The sequence below is a fragment of the Malaclemys terrapin genome, chromosome 5 (assembly GCF_027887155.1).
Source record: "Malaclemys terrapin pileata isolate rMalTer1 chromosome 5, rMalTer1.hap1, whole genome shotgun sequence".
NCBI classification, from domain to species: domain Eukaryota; kingdom Metazoa; phylum Chordata; order Testudines; family Emydidae; genus Malaclemys; species Malaclemys terrapin.
The window spans coordinates 135,398,409-135,413,811 of NC_071509.1; the positions used below are offsets into that span (position 1 = coordinate 135,398,409).

Here is a 15,403-nt window from a genome sequence, read left to right on the forward strand (position 1 = left end):
AGTATACGTGGACTTTCAGAAAGCCTTTGACAAGATCCCACACAAAAGGCTCTTAAAGTAAGGAGTCGTGATAAGAGGGAAGGTCCTCTCATGGATCAGTAACTCATTAAAAGACAGGAAACAAAGGGTAGGAATAAATGTTCACTTTTCAGAATGGAGAAAGATAAATAGAAGGTCCCCTAAGGATCTGTACTGGGACATAGAATCATAGAATATCAGGGTTGGAAGGGACCTCAGGAGGTCATCTAGTCCTACCCCCTGCTCAAAGCAGTACCAATCCCCAACTAAATTATCCCAGCCAGGGCTTTGTCAGGCCTGACCGTAAAAACCTCCAAGGAAGGAGATTCCACGACCTCCTTTGCTAACCCATTCCAGTGCTTCACCACCCTCCTAGTGAAAAAGTTTTTCCTAATATCCAACCTAAACCTCCCCCACTGCAACTTGAGACCGTTACTCCTTGTTCTGTCATCTGGTACCACTGAGAACAGTCTAGATCCATCCTCTTTGGAACCCTCTTTCAGATAGTTGAAAGCAGCTATCAAATCCCCCCTCATTCTTCTCTTCTGCAGACTAAATAATCCCAGTTCCCTCAGCTTCTCCTCATAAGTCATGTGCTCCAGACCCTTAATCATTTTTGTTGCCCTCCGCTGGACTCTTTCCAATTTTTCCACATCCTTCTTGTAGTGTGGAGCCCCAAACTGGACACAGTACTCCAGATGAGGCCTCACCAATGCCAAATATAGGGAAATGATCACGGCCCTCGATTTTCTGGCAGTGCTCCTACTTATACAGTCCAAAATGCCATTAGACTTGGCAACAAGGGCACACTGTTGACTCGTATCCAGCTTCTCGTCCACTGTAACCCCTAGGTCTTTTTCTGCAGAACTGCTGCCTAGCCACTCGGTTCCCAGTCTGTAGCAGTGCATGGGATTCTTCCTTCCTAAGTGCAGGACTCTGCATTTGTCCTTGTTGAACCTCATCAGCACGTATGCTGTTCAACGTATTCATAAATTATCTGAAAAAGGGGACAAACAGTGAAGTGGCAAAATTTACAGATGTTACAAAATTCAGTGTTGATAAGTGCAAAGTAATGCACATTGGAAAACAATCTCTACTCTACTATACTATACTAAATATATGGGGGGTGGAGAGGGATAGCTCAGTGGTTTGAGTATTGGCCTGCTAAACCCAGGGTTGTGAGTTCAGTCCTTGAGGGAGGGATTTGGGGCAAAAATCTACCTGGAGATTGGTCCTGCTTTGGACAGGGGGTTGGACTAGATGACCTCCTGAGGTCCCTTCCAACCCTGATATTCTATGATTCTATACATAGAAAATGATGGGGGTCTAAATTAGCTGTTGTCACTCAAGAAAGATCTTGGAGTCATCTTAGATAGTTCTCTGAAAACATCCACTAAGTGTGCAGTGGCCATCAAATGTGCAGCAGCAGTCAAAAAAGCTATTGTTATTTAAGGAACCATTAGGAAACGGCTAGATAATAAGACAGAAAATATCATAGTGTCACTATATAAACCCCTGGTACGCCACTACCTTGAATACTGGAACTGGAAAAGGTCTAGAGAACAACAAAAATGATGAACAGCTTCCATATAAGGAGAGCTTAAAAAGACTGGGACTGTTCAGCCTAGAAAAGAGATGACAAAGGGGGGATATGATAGAGGTCTATAACATCATGACTGGTGTGGAAAGGGAATAGGGGAGAGTTCTTTACCCATTCACATAACACAAGAACCAGGGGTCACTCCGTGAGATGTATAGGCAGCAGGTCTCAAACATACAAAAGGAAGTACTTCTTCACACAACACACAGTCAACCTGTGGAACTCACTGCCAGGGGATATTGTGAAGGCCAAAAGTGAAAGTGGGTTCAAAAAAGAATTAGATAAGTTATGGAGTATAGGTCCATCAATGGCTAAACCTTTGAGTGACAGAAAGTGGGACTGGATGACCAAAGGTGGATCACCTGATAATTGCCCTGTTCTGTTCATTCCCTTCAAAGCACCTGGCATTGGCCACTGTCAGAGACAGGCTACTGGGCTAAATGGAACATGGGTTTGACCAGTATGGCCATTCGTATGTCCTTACATACACAGTCATGTGAGTTGGTAGATTGCCAAGCTATCAGTGAATAAGGTTAAGATCAGGGCTGGCTCCAGGCACCAGTGCAGAAAGGAGGTGCTTGGGGCAGCCACTGGAAAGGAGTGGCACGTCCGGGTCTTCGGCGGCGGGTCCGTCAGTCCCTCTTGGAGGGAAGGATTGGCTGCCGAAGAATGAAGTGGCGCGGTAGAGCTGCCGCCGAAGTGCCGCCAATCATGGCTTTATCTTTTTTTTTTCCCGCCGCTTGGGGCGGCAAAAACGCTGGAGCCGGCCCTGGTTAAGATGGATCTTAGTGTGTTTCTGCTCCTCGGGCAGCTAATCGGGATGAGAGGTTGGGGCCCAGGTTACTGTGGGAGCAGGGGAGCCTTTGACTGCTGCTGCTGGCTCTCCTTAGGGAGGAGGAAGCCCTCCAGCCTCCACCACTGGTCCTTCAGTGAGCAGGCAAAGCTCACGCCTCCCTAACCCACCACAGCTGGTGCTGCCACTCATGAGACTTTGAGGAGAGGGGGCTACCCTGGCCCAGTATTCCTGTTCTATGGGTCACCCATCCTCAGGGCAGAGGGCCAGGAAAGTGGTGCTCTCCCCACCAGCCTTGGAGCAGATGGCTATGGGAAGTGCCAGCCCCTCCTCATTGCAGAGAGCCCTATGGGGGATTCAGCACCTCTGACCCCTGCTATAGCGGCCTCTCCCCACGCAAGGCTCAGTGCTGTGGTGGCAGGTTGCCTCTCCATCGCCAATAAGCATTTCTTGAATAGACCTTATCACACTGCTTATAACAGCGCCACCTGCTGGCGTCCACTAGTGTCACCACATCTTTTTTTTAAAAAGGGGGGGGGGAAGAAAAGAAAATATTTAGACCAAAAGAAAAACCTGTGTTAAATTAAAAGTAAAGTTACTATAGTAAGTAACACAAACATTAGAACAAATAAATGCCAATCATGCTACAGTTAAAAAAGCTAACCGTCACAGTCCTGACATGATCGTATGCTTTCCAGTGGCCCTGCCTGGGAAAATGAACAGGCGGCATATCGTCACACTTCCCTAACAAATCGATACAAGAAGAGCACCATGAGACATTCCGTACTTATCCTCATTTCCATGATTAATAGTTTTGTCTGGAAATACTATGGTCCTACCACAGATAAAGCCAAAGGATTAAATTCACCCCTATGCAGAGAGATCAACACAAGGCTCCCACTTAAGTCTCATTTGAAGCCCTATTTTTGAAGGCTTAACTAATGTTTAGGATTTCTACGGGCCCTCTTTCTCCTCAGCCAAAACTAACAATTAAAAAACAAGTGGAAAGAGAAGAGTTAAACGAGAAAGAAATGTCGTAACCCTTTCTGTCTTTTTAATCCAGACACCTAAACTGTACTTGTGTTCCAGGTGTATCCATCGCCGTACAGGTTTGGAAAACCCACTCTTCTGGAGCATGTCCGTTCGGCATTAGGAGTACTGGTCAAGTGGCTATTCCACATCACTGAGAGAGACTGAGAAAGTGATTGAGAGTGAAAAATATAATTCCTATCCAGTCACCAAACCTGCCATGGCCTCCACCACAGCCCGAACCAGTGTGTCAAAGAAGCACATCCAATTTATAGCTTTTCAGGTCACTCTGATAGGAACGGTCTTCTGTGGGAATGTGCTGATTTGGCCTACGGAAGCCAGTCACTGGCTAAATGTTAAGATCATTATACAGGAACTGATACGCCGAGAGCACAATGTCACCATCCTAGTGTCAAACGCTTCCCTCTTCATCACACCGCATGCTGAGACGGCTGAGAGGTTTGAGGTGTACCCTGTGCCCTTCAGAAAGAACTACATTGACTCCTTGATCAAGGAGATGGTGAACTTGTGGCTGTATAACAGACCAACCACACTGACCTTCTGGCAGTTCTACAAGGAACTGGGAAAGCTGATCAGCAAAGCGAATGAGATGAATAGACAGCTGTGTGATGGCGTGCTAGCCAACCGGGATTTAATGGCCCGGCTGCAGAGGGACAAGTATGATGTGCTTCTCTCCGATCCGGTGACTATCGGTGGTGACCTAGTTGCTCTCAAACTCGGAATTCCATTTGTGTACTCTCTGCGTTTCACACCAGCCTCAACAGTAGAGAGGCATTGTGGGAAGATGCCCTCTCCGCCTTCGTATGCACCCGCAGCCCTGTCTGAGCTCACAGACACGTTGTCATTCAGTGAAAGAATAAAAAACATAGTGTCTTACCTCCTACAAGACTATGTGTTTCAGAGCTACTGGGGAGAATGGGATTCATATTACAGTGAAATTCTAGGTAAGCATTTAACTCTTTCATTCTCAAACGATATTACATCCAAAAATCTATGTCAGAAGAATGTTCATGTTGCAAAGACAAGCGCTTATAAGTTAGGAGGCACCAGAATTAAAGTTGCCCCAGACAACATCAGTCCGGCCCCACTGTGCATCTGCATGGGCATAACTGAGCCTTGCCCCACACCACACCGTTGTGGCAGAGCTAGGAATAGAAGTCAGCTCTCTTAGGTTCCAGTCCAGTGCCTTAACCATGGGAGAACAGCCTTTATTATTATTATTTGTATTACTGTAGGGCCTGGGAGTCCAACTCATGGACCAGGACCCCATAGGGGGACCAGATGTCCCGATTTTATAGGGACAGTCCTGATATTTGGAGCTTTGTCTTATATAGGCGCCTATTACTCCCTACCCACTGTCCCGATTTTTCACACTTGCTGTCTGGTCACCCCGGGACCCGATTGTGCTAGGCATTTTAAGGACCTTACAATCTAACCTTTCCAACTGTCTGTCTCATTTACTGTCCCTGAATGAGGTAGGGGTCCTATAGAACAAATTGCATGCGGTCATGTAATTACAGATGGTTATAATGTGTATTTACAAGAGGACAGATGAGAGACCAGGGTTCTATTCCCAACAGTACCAGAAGTGAACTTGTGTCTCCAGTCAACTACCGTTATCCCATCTCTAAAAGAGGATTAATGATGCTTGTTTCTCTTCCAGGACAGGGGCACAATGACTAGCTCAGTAATAAGGGGTGTGAGGGAACTACTAGTGTGTTGGAAGAGGTGAGACTAGAAGTCCCTAGCCCAGTGCTGCTCCTAGACCAAAGGATGTTTGATGGGAGTATATAAGTGCAACCCACTGGTTCAGTGATGTTATGTGGACTCTTCAGTGGCTGGTTCCCATAAGATGATAAAACCTACAAGGGCTGCTAGCTAATTGAGGTAGTTACTGTTTTAGTTCAAGTGGTAAAAGTCTGTACTGTGGTGTTGGAGGTCCTGGGTTCAAATCCACCTGAGAAGCAAGCAAGCACATCATTTTGCCCATTCCCTCTGTGCTTTTTGTTAGGTTCAGAGGAGAGCTAGTGCTGAACTCAGTCAGGAGTCTGCACACAATGCTAGTGAGCCATAGAGTCCTAGATTTTAAGGCTAGACAGGACCATTAGATCTCTTAGTCTGACCTCTATCCATGGATCACCAGCAGTCCCCATGGTCTTTCCATAGCTCCTAAAAAAAAAGCCAAATACCTTTCTGAGTGGTAGCCGTGTTAGTCTGTATCAGCAAAAAGAACGAGGTGCCGGTGCCACAAGTACTCCTCGTTCTTTTTGCTAATACCTTTCTGTATTTTACGCGCCAAATTTTCTTTGTGGGCCCAGGCACAAGATGTCAGCCACAAAAGCACAGGGGTAGACATTTCACCCCTCCAGGAGGGTGAGCAGAAAACGTTACAGTATTTTTGTTATTTTGAAAAAAGTCAATTTTGTAGTGTGCTGTTTCTTAGGAACCCCTAGTTCAACTGACTTGAGATTCTCCCCATGAAGCCAACCCTGGCCCATGGCTCAACCTGCCAACATTCAGAATGAACTGCCTTTTCTGGGGCATTTTTAGAATCTTACTTACAGCCTAAATTATAGAGAGGCTGCTGCCATGATGTTCTAAACCATCACCATGGGTACTCCCCTTCTTGAATTGCTTCTGTATTGGGTAGCACTGATCTGACCCAGAACCCAAGCCATATTTTCCCCTAATGGCAAGATATGGTAACTTTGGAGGCTCTTCTGTGATATAGGGCTCAATATAGGGGTAACTGGGTGAAATTCTCTGGCCTGTGTTACACAGGAGATGAGATTAGATGATCTAATGAGCCCTTCTGGCCTTAAAATCTATGAATATCGTGAAGATGGCTTTCCAGTTTTCTCTGTGTCAGTGCTACAAATCAGTTGTGGATAAAGGCTGAAGACAAAATACACGCTGCCGAAACCGTTCCTTCCCAGCATGGCAAGTTGGCCGGGTGAATGAGAGGAAAATTTAGAGGTTCTCAGCAGATAACCAAAGCCCATACTTACATCACAGGTTAGTTAAAACCAAGCCTCTCTTTTCTAAACAAATTATGCTTACATACACTGCATCCAGTAATACGCAATGAGGGCACTGCAATTTCTTTCATTTCACATAGAACCTTTGTTCTGAATTGTTGTCAGTGGAGCTAATCTGTCTTGTAATGCTGATCATTTACTTAAATATTAATTACATAGGATCAGTGAATGACATTTTAATAGGTTTGAACTGTGAACTGCACCTTCAACTCCCACTGACTCCGGCACCTGACTGAGGCTCAGTTCCTTGCAAGTCTGAGCCCTTCACACTTCAAGAAAATGGACCTCTATTGTCAGACTGCAATCACAGCAGATCACTTGACTCAGCTTGGTTTCCCATAGCGATTCCATTACAATACCTGTCTGCTTTTGTATGGGAAGAATGGACAGAGAATGAAAAAGGAAAGAATGATCCAAACAGTACGCATAAGCTGCAATGAAAGACATTAGGACAACAACAATGTGACTGGACAAACAATGAGAACTTTTGCAGAGCAGAAGCTCAGAAGGTATTTTTCTCACAGTGAAAGGGACTTCAAGTGATTTCTTAAGTGCAGAGAGAATAGGTTACCAGGAAAAAGCTAGTGCTTTGTCAAAGACTTTCAAATCCAGTCTACAGTACATTACTGTCACCTAGTGGCATACAGAAGAGCATACAGCTCTTATACCAAACATCTCATTGCATGGGATCTAGTCTAGTTCCATTTCAGGTACTGTACTTATTTGTCCTGTGTTACTATAGCATCTGAGCATTTCACCATCTTTAATGTATTTATCCTCCCAACACCCCTGTGAGGTAAGGAAGTGCTATTATCTCCATTGTACAGAGTCAAGGCCACCTCAGATCCCAGGGGGGTCAGGGAAAGTAGCTCAACTTCAACTCCCCCAAAGGGGCAGAGGCCCTCAGCTCCTGGCTCACATATGGGGGGGGGACAGGGAGAGGAGCTCAGACCCAGTGTTGGAGGGGCAGAGTCCCCCAGATCCCAGCTTGCATGGGGGTTTGAGGAGAGGGGCCCCCCAGAAAAGTTAGAGCCCCTTCTAAATTAGCTGTACTACTCAGGGCCCATTCCTAAACAGAGGAAACCCATTTATCAGAGCAGATAGTAGCAACAGGCCTGTAGCTCATTCTCACATTTCTGCCAAGGGCAGAACTTGGAGTGCAGCGCATATTCAGTGGCCACAGCAGGCCTCTTTCAGCCACCCAGTTACTGAGAGAACAGGCTACCTGCAAACCCTTTTGTTTCAACAGAGCCCTGGGCTTGCTGCACATGGGTATTTCATTCTCTTCAGCAGGTGGCAGTGGGTGGGCATTGTTTGCGGCCAGGGTTATTTGGCCAGCCAGTAACACCGAGGAGTCCAGAAGGACCCCAACCTGCAGACCAATTTAACCATCTGAAAGACATCTTTGATCATTGGCGATGCTGTAGAGGAGGCAAGTTCTTCAAACCACTTCCCTATTTGTGTGTGTGATCAAACAGTGTTGCTTTAGAGCGGTTTCATTCTGAGCAGGTTAGGTGCCTAACTCCCTTTGAAGAAGCTAAGGGGAGTTAGGCACTTGTCTAAATACCACTAGGCACCTAAGCAGGTTAAGCACCTGTCTGCCTCATTAGGCACCTAAATACCTTTGTAAATCTGGCCCTTATCTCTGATTAAAAGTCAGTGATTGCCTAACTCCCAGTTGTGCCGTTAGCTTTAAAAATCACATGGAACAGCAAGTTCACGTGTTCACTGCTTGTACCGTCTGATAGGGAGAGCTGCAAAGTTTGCTCCATTCCATGCTGAATGGAATTCCCATCCAGGTTTTCCAGAAAGAGATGGGTGTATCATAAATCATGGATGTTTCTTACTGACAGCATGAATTTTTTATGACTCACTCTTTTAAGGCAGATCCCTGTGTGAACACAGCCTTTGTCTGCTGATTCACAGCTGCTGCAGTGATGCTAAATTTGCAGTGCACCTGCAGGATACTTCTTTGCCTCTCCCTGCTGGCTGAGAATGTGCTGTCTGGGAAGGTGCTGGTGTGGCCTGCGGATTACAGCCACTGGATGAATCTGAAACTGGTGACTGAAGAACTGGCAAGCATGGGCCATAACATTACAGTGCTGGTCCATTCAGCATCCCTTTCTGTCAACGCTACTTCAGCTTCCGCTCTTCATTTTGAGCCCATCGAGGTTGGATTTACATCTGACAGGCTGCGATCACTGTGGGAAAAATTCCTGCATTTCTGGGTCTATGAGAAAGCTCAGGTCTCCTTCTGGGAAATGCATAGCACAATGAGGAGCCTCTCGCGTAGCGTTTCTCACACGCAGAGGCAGATATGTGATGGGGCAGTAAAAAGCAGGAAGTTGCTGGAAAAGCTGCGGTTGTCCCAGTATGATGTCCTTCTCTCAGACCCAGTGCTGCCCTGTGGGGAGCTGCTGGCGGAGCTGCTGAGGGTGCCGTTTATCTTCACCCTGAGGTTTTCCCCAGGCTTTGCATTTGAGAGACTGTGTGGTCAGATATTGGCTCCTCCTTCTTACGTGCCAGCTGCCACCTCTGAACTACAAGAAAAGATGTCCTTCTTGGAGAGGACTGAAAACCTATTGCTCTATCTCATTCATGACGTTCTGCAGCTCCTGGTTTGGAAGGAATGGGACTCCTATTACAGCAGTGTATTGGGTGAGTTTCTGTAAGTACTCACCTCTATTTTCAAAAGGGATGGGTAACATAAGGTGACACAATGATTGAGTACAGGGCCAGATCCTCAGCTGGTGTAAATGGACTTCAGTGGAATGACGCTGGTTTATATGAGCTGAGTATGTGGCCAACTTAGAGGTTTCACTGGAGGGTGAACATCTGTGTATCAGAAGTAGGGAAACATAATCAATGGTCTGTTTCCTCTGAGACAGAGGATGATATTTGATGAAGTCAGTGGGGCTGCCTCTCCTCTGACACTGTTGTAACTCAGGAGCGACTTGACTGAAATCAACAGAGACGCTGGCCTAAAACAGGGATAAATGAGATCCAGGACCCTCTGATTACAGCAGCTATATTGAATCCATACGACCTCTCTCCTCCTTCCCCTTCTCCTCAGCCAGTGACGCTGTCTATTCTGATGAGGGAAGTGTGTGGCTGGAATCTCCTTGGAAGCACTTGTGAAAACCTTGTAGGAATGTTATTTATGTACTGTGGTGTCACACGTGGCTGCTACCAGTATGTTTCACCGAACCACAACTGGCCTGGAATGCCATTGGAAGAGAACAACAAGAGGATCCATGAGGAGTTATTTTCTTTGTCATGGTGCTGTATTTCTTTACAGCAGGAGGATGCCATCATGCACATGGGTTGAAAATGTCCCTCCTCAGTCAGACACTTCTTGTTTCTCATGTCAAATGCAGCACGGTCCACCTCAATTATCCAAGGTCATGTCCATCTTTGGTTAAACCAACTTTACCCATAGACAAGCCCTTACACCAGAAACTCTTCTGCTATCTGAAACCTCACTTATCTCAGCCTATTCTTGCCTTCATTGCATTCAGATAATGGAGGTTGTACCTAATTTTGAAACTGCGAGATACACCTGAGAGTATCTAATGCCTGTGAAGGAGCTGGCGCTGATGACTGCTATTGTTCTGTTGCTCTTCTGCGTGGCTTCTTGCAATTGCTTCATGATGAAAAAGACGGTTACTCACCGTTGTAACTGTTGTTCTTCGAGATGTGTTGCTCATATCCATTCCATTAGGTGTGTGCGCGCCGCGTGCACGATCGTCGGAAGATTTTCTACCCTAGCAACACCGGCGGGTCGGCTGTGGAGCCCCCTAGAGTGGCGCCTTCATGGCGCTGAATATATACCCCAGCCGACCCGGCGTCCCCTCAGTTCCTTCTTGCCGGCTACTCCGACAGTGGGGACGGGGGGCGGGTTTGGAATGGATATGAGCAACACATCTCGAAGAACAACAGTTACAACGGTGAGTAACCGTCTTTTCTTCTTCGAGTGCTTGCTCATATCCATTCCATTAGGTGATTCCCAAGCCCAACTTAGGTGGTGGGGTCGGAGTGAGACATTGCTGTGTGCAAAACCGCTGATCCGAAAGCAGCATCGTCTCTGGACTGCTGCACTAGTGCATAGTGAGCTGTAAATGTGTGGACTGATGACCAAACCGCTGCTCTACAAATGTCCTGGATCGGAACTTGTGCCAGGAAAGCCGTCGAGGAAGCCTGGGCCCTCGTGGAGTGAGCGGTGAGGTGCGGTGCTGAGACGCCTGCCAGGTCATAGCAAGTCTGGATGCAAGACGTAATCCAGGAGGATAGGCGTTGTGAGGAGACCGGTGAGCCTTTCATTCGGTCGGCCACTGCAACGAAGAGTTGCGTCGTCTTTCTAAAGTGCTTTGTGCGGTCAATATAGAAGGCCAGGGCCCTTCGTACGTCCAGGGAATGCAAACGTTGATCCTGGCGAGTGGCATGTGGTTTGGGATGAAAGACCGGGAGAAAGATGTCCTGGTTGATATGAAAAGGAGAAACCACCTTAGGGAGAAAGGCAGGATGTGGACGGAGCTGCACTTTATCCTTATGGAAAACTGTATAAGGGGGCTCGGATGTAAGCGCCCTGAGTTCAGAAACGCGCCTTGCTGAGGTGATGGCTACAAGGAAGGCTGTCTTCCAGGATAGGTACAAAAGTGAACAGGTGGCCAGTGGCTCGAATGGAGGACCTGTGAGCTTGGAGAGAACCAGGTTGAGGTCCCACGTCTGAACGGGCTGACGTTGTTGTGGGTACATCCGGTCTAAGCCCTTGAGGAATCTAACGACCATCGGGTTAGAGAATACCGAGGACGCGAGTTCCCCTGGGTGAAAGGCCGATATAGCGGCCAGGTGAACTCTAATTGAAGATATCGCCAACCCCTGCTGTTTTAGGGAGAGGAGATATTCCAAAATGAGAGGAATGGGTGCCTGCAACGGGGACATGGCTCGTTGTTCGCACCAACAGGAGAACCGCTTCCACTTGGCCAGGTACGTGGTGCGTGTTGAGGGCTTCCTACTGCTCAGCAGAATCTGTTGGACAGAGTGCGAGCATTGCTGCTCTGCCTGGGTGAACCATGGAGCAGCCACGCCGTGAGGTGGAGTGATTGCAGGTCGGGGTGACGCAGCCGGCCGTGGTCCTGAGAGATGAGATCCGGACACAACGGAAGCGGGATCGGTGTCTGAACCGAGAGTTCCAACAGTGTGGTGTACCAATGTTGTCTCGGCCACGCTGGAGCGACCAGAATTACCTGTGCCTGGTCTCTGCGCAATTTGAGCAGTACCTTGTGGACCAGAGGAAACGGAGGGAAGGCATAAAACAGGTGGTCTTTCCAGGGAAGGAGAAACGCATCCGAGAGGGAGCCCGGAGCTCGACCTTGTAGGGAGCAGAACACGTGGCACTTCCTGTTGTCTCGAGATGCAAACAGGTCTATCTGGGGAAACCCCCACTTTTGGAAAATGGAATGTATGATGTCCGGACGGATAGACCACTCGTGCGTCTGGAAGGACCTGCTGAGTCGGTCCGCTAGAGTGTTCTGGACTCCAGGGAGGAACGATGCCGTGAGATGGATTGAGTGGGCGATGCAGAAGTCCCACAGGCGAATGGCCTCTTGGCATAGAATTGACGAACGTGCTCCTCCTTGCTTGTTGATGTAAAACATGGCCGTGGTGTTGTCGATGAGAACTAACACACATCGGCCACGTAGGAGGTTGAGAAATGCCTGGCACGCCAGGCGCACCGCCATCAGTTCCCGAACATTGATGTGCAGGGCTAGCTGGGGTGCAGTCCACAGACCCTGGGTATGGTGTTCGTTGAGATGGGCGCCCCAACCCAGAGATGAAGCGTCTGTGACCAGGTGCAGAGAGGGTTGTGGGGCGTGAAATGGCATCCCCTCGCAGACCACATTGTGATCTAGCCACCAGGTGAGGGAGGTCAGGACCGAGATCGGGACCGTGACCACCATGTTCAGGCTGTCCCGATGTGGTCGATATATTGACGACACCCAGGTCTGGAGTGGGCGAAGCCGAAGTCTGGCATGCCTGGTTACGTACGTGCAGGAAGCCATGTGACCCAGCAGGGTAAGGCACGACCTCACCGTGGTAGTTGGGAAGGCCTGTAGCCCTTGAATGAGGCTCGTGATGGTGCCAAAGCGGTTGTCTGGCAGGATGGCTTGTGCACGTCTGGAGTCTAGAACTGCGCCGATGAAATCTATTCTCTGGGTAGGTTCTAGAGTGGATTTGTCCTTGTTGAGTAGGATGCCCAACTCGTTGAATGTGTGCACTATTATGTGGACGTGAGCTTGAACTTGGTATTTGGTGCGACCGCGTACCAGCCAGTCATCTAGGTACGGGAACACCTGTATCCCTTGCCGACGAAGGTACGCTGCCACGACAGCCATACATTTCGTGAACACTCTTGGGGCCGAGGATAGGCCGAAGGGAAGGACTGCAAATTGGTAGTGCACCGCGTTTACCACGAATCGCAGGAAGCGTCTGTGAGGTGGGTAAATTGAGATGTGAAAGTATGCGTCTTTCATGTCGACGGCGGCGAACCAGTCTCCAGGATCGAGGGAAGGGATAATGGCCCCCAAAGAGACCATACGGAACTTCAACTTTACTACGAATTTGTTGAGTCCGCGCAAGTCCAAGATGGGCCGCAGACCTCCTTTGGACTTGGGGATCAGGAAGTAACGGGAATAAAATCCCCTGCCCCTTAACTCTATCGGAACCTCCTCTATGGCCCCCATGGCCAGGAGCGTAGAAACCTCCTGTATAAGAAGTTGCTCGTGAGAAGGGTCCCTGAAGAGGGATGGGGAAGGGGGGTGGGAGGGGGGGATAGAAGAAAACTGGATAGCGTATCCCTTCTCCACCGTGCGGAGGACCCAGCGGTCCGAAGTTATAAGGGACCAAGCACGGTGGAAGTGGGAGAGGCGATCCCGGAAGGAGGGGGCTGGATCCTGGGGGATGACTGGGGCGCCGTCCTCGACCGCACCTTCAAAAGTTCTGCCTGGGGCCTGAAGGTGGTCTAGGTGGCCCTTGGTTTTGGCCGGGTTGAGGGCCGGTCCACCTTCTTCTACCACCTCGCCCTCGCCTCCGGGTCGAGTCCTGTCTCTGACGAGGCGGGGGGGGGGTAGAAGCGCTGAGGCTGCGGCCTAAATGGTCTGCGCTGAGGGCCCACAACATGCATCCCCAGGGAGCGCATGATTGTTCTCGAGTCCTTGAGGCTCTGCAGGCGAGAGTCCGTCTTGTCCGAGAACAATCCATGTCCCTCAAAGGGCAGATCCTGTAGGGTTTGCTGCAGCTCTGGAGGCAAACCCGAAACTTGAAGCCAGGAGATCCTCCGCATAGCGATACCCGAAGCCAGGGTCCTCGCAGCGGAGTCTGCTATGTCCAAGGAGGCCTGCAAGGAGGTCCGAGCCACCTTCTTACCCTCCTCTACCATGGCTCCAAACTCCTCCCTGGACTCTTGGGGAATCAACTCCTTAAACTTCCCCATAGAGTTCCAGGAGTTAAAATTGTAACGGCTCAGTAGCGCCTGTTGGTTCGCCGCTCTAAGTTGCAGCCCTCCGGCTGAGTAAACCTCACGGCCAAACAAATCGAGCCGCTTAGCCTCTTTTGATTTATGCGCTGCAGCCTGCTGGCCGTGGCGCTCTCGTGCGTTCACTGATGCCACCACCAGTGAACACGGTTGGGGGTGGGTATACAAGTACCCGTAGTCCTTAGACGGGACAAAGTACTTCCTTTCCACCCCTCTCGCTGTGGGTGGGATAGAGGCAGGAGTTTGCCATATTGTATCCGCATTGGTTTGTATCGTGCGGATCAGGGGTAGCGCCACCCTCGATGGGGCATCCGCTCCGAGGATGTTCACGATAGGGTCCTGTACTTCCACTATCTCCTCCGCCTGCAGGTCCATATTACGGGCCATCCTACGCAGGAGATCCTGGTGAGCCCGAAGATCTATCGGAGGGGGACCCGTACATGAAGTGCCCGCCACTGCCTCATCCGGAGAGGAGGAGGAAGATGCCTCCGGTGGTACTGGATCCAAGGGGGGGTCCTGATCCCCTTGCTCTTGGGCCGGAGCATCACCTGTACTTGGGTCTATGGTGTCAGGTGGCGTGGACACGGAAGCCTCCATGCCCCCTGGCGGAGGCCGAGAGATGGTGGATTCTGGGGCCCTTCTAACCGAGTGACCTGAGCGAGAGGTCGATGGTATTGGAGCCCCTTGCTCCTGGTGGTACGCCCACGGGGTCCAAAATGACCAGTGAGATGGTCCATGAGAGTGGTCCTCTGCCATCTCCTGCCAATGGCCCAAGTTCCGTTCCTCGGCTTGCCCTTGAGGGGGGTATGCCGATCTCGACAGGTCCTCCGAGGAGCGAGACACCGATCTTGACGGCCATGGCGGTGCCGAGAGAGATGAAACGATCCCCGTGGGCTGCGGTGCCGCACGGTACCGGTCCGGAGATGATCTATCTCTGCGCGGTGCCGGCGAACGGTGCCGGGACCGCGATCGGTGCCGATGACCTCGTCGGTGCCGGGAGCCGGATCTGGACCTCGACGAGGACCTGGAGTATGCCCGGTGCCGGGAGCGGCCTCTCGACGTCGAGCGTCGACCGTAGCGGTGCCGAGAACTACGTCTCGACGTTGATCGGTGCCGATGATCATAGCGGTGCCGAGACGTAGAGCGGTGCCGCGACGAAGATCTTGGCCGCGAGTACGACCGGTGCCGAGGTGATATTCGGTGCCGGGACTGCGAGCGGCGTGGGGACCTGCTTCTGGACCTGGACCGGTGCCGAGGTTCCAGCCCTTGTGATGGAGGGCGCATCAAGGCAGGTTTCCCCCTCGACTGGACCGGACGAGTCAACGGTGCAGTCGGTGCCGGTGGCTGAGGCGGTGCCGGCTCCGTGAGAG

At 50.0% G+C, this 15,403-nt stretch overlaps 1 protein-coding gene across 2 annotated transcripts in view; it reads left to right on the forward strand.

Moving 5' to 3' along the window:
* The first annotated feature begins 3,660 nt into the window (after positions 1–3,660).
* LOC128837922 (UDP-glucuronosyltransferase 2A2-like) overlaps positions 3,661–15,403 on the forward strand; it is a 39,560-nt gene continuing 27,817 nt past the window's right edge. Inside the window, exon 1 of one of the 2 annotated variants that reach the window (XM_054029604.1) lies at positions 3,661–4,405. In XM_054029604.1, the coding sequence (XP_053885579.1) occupies positions 3,661–4,405 (745 nt within the window). Of the gene's footprint in view, positions 4,406–8,434; positions 9,158–15,403 lie in introns of those variants that run through there. The other variant, XM_054029606.1, reaches the window with a different exon arrangement.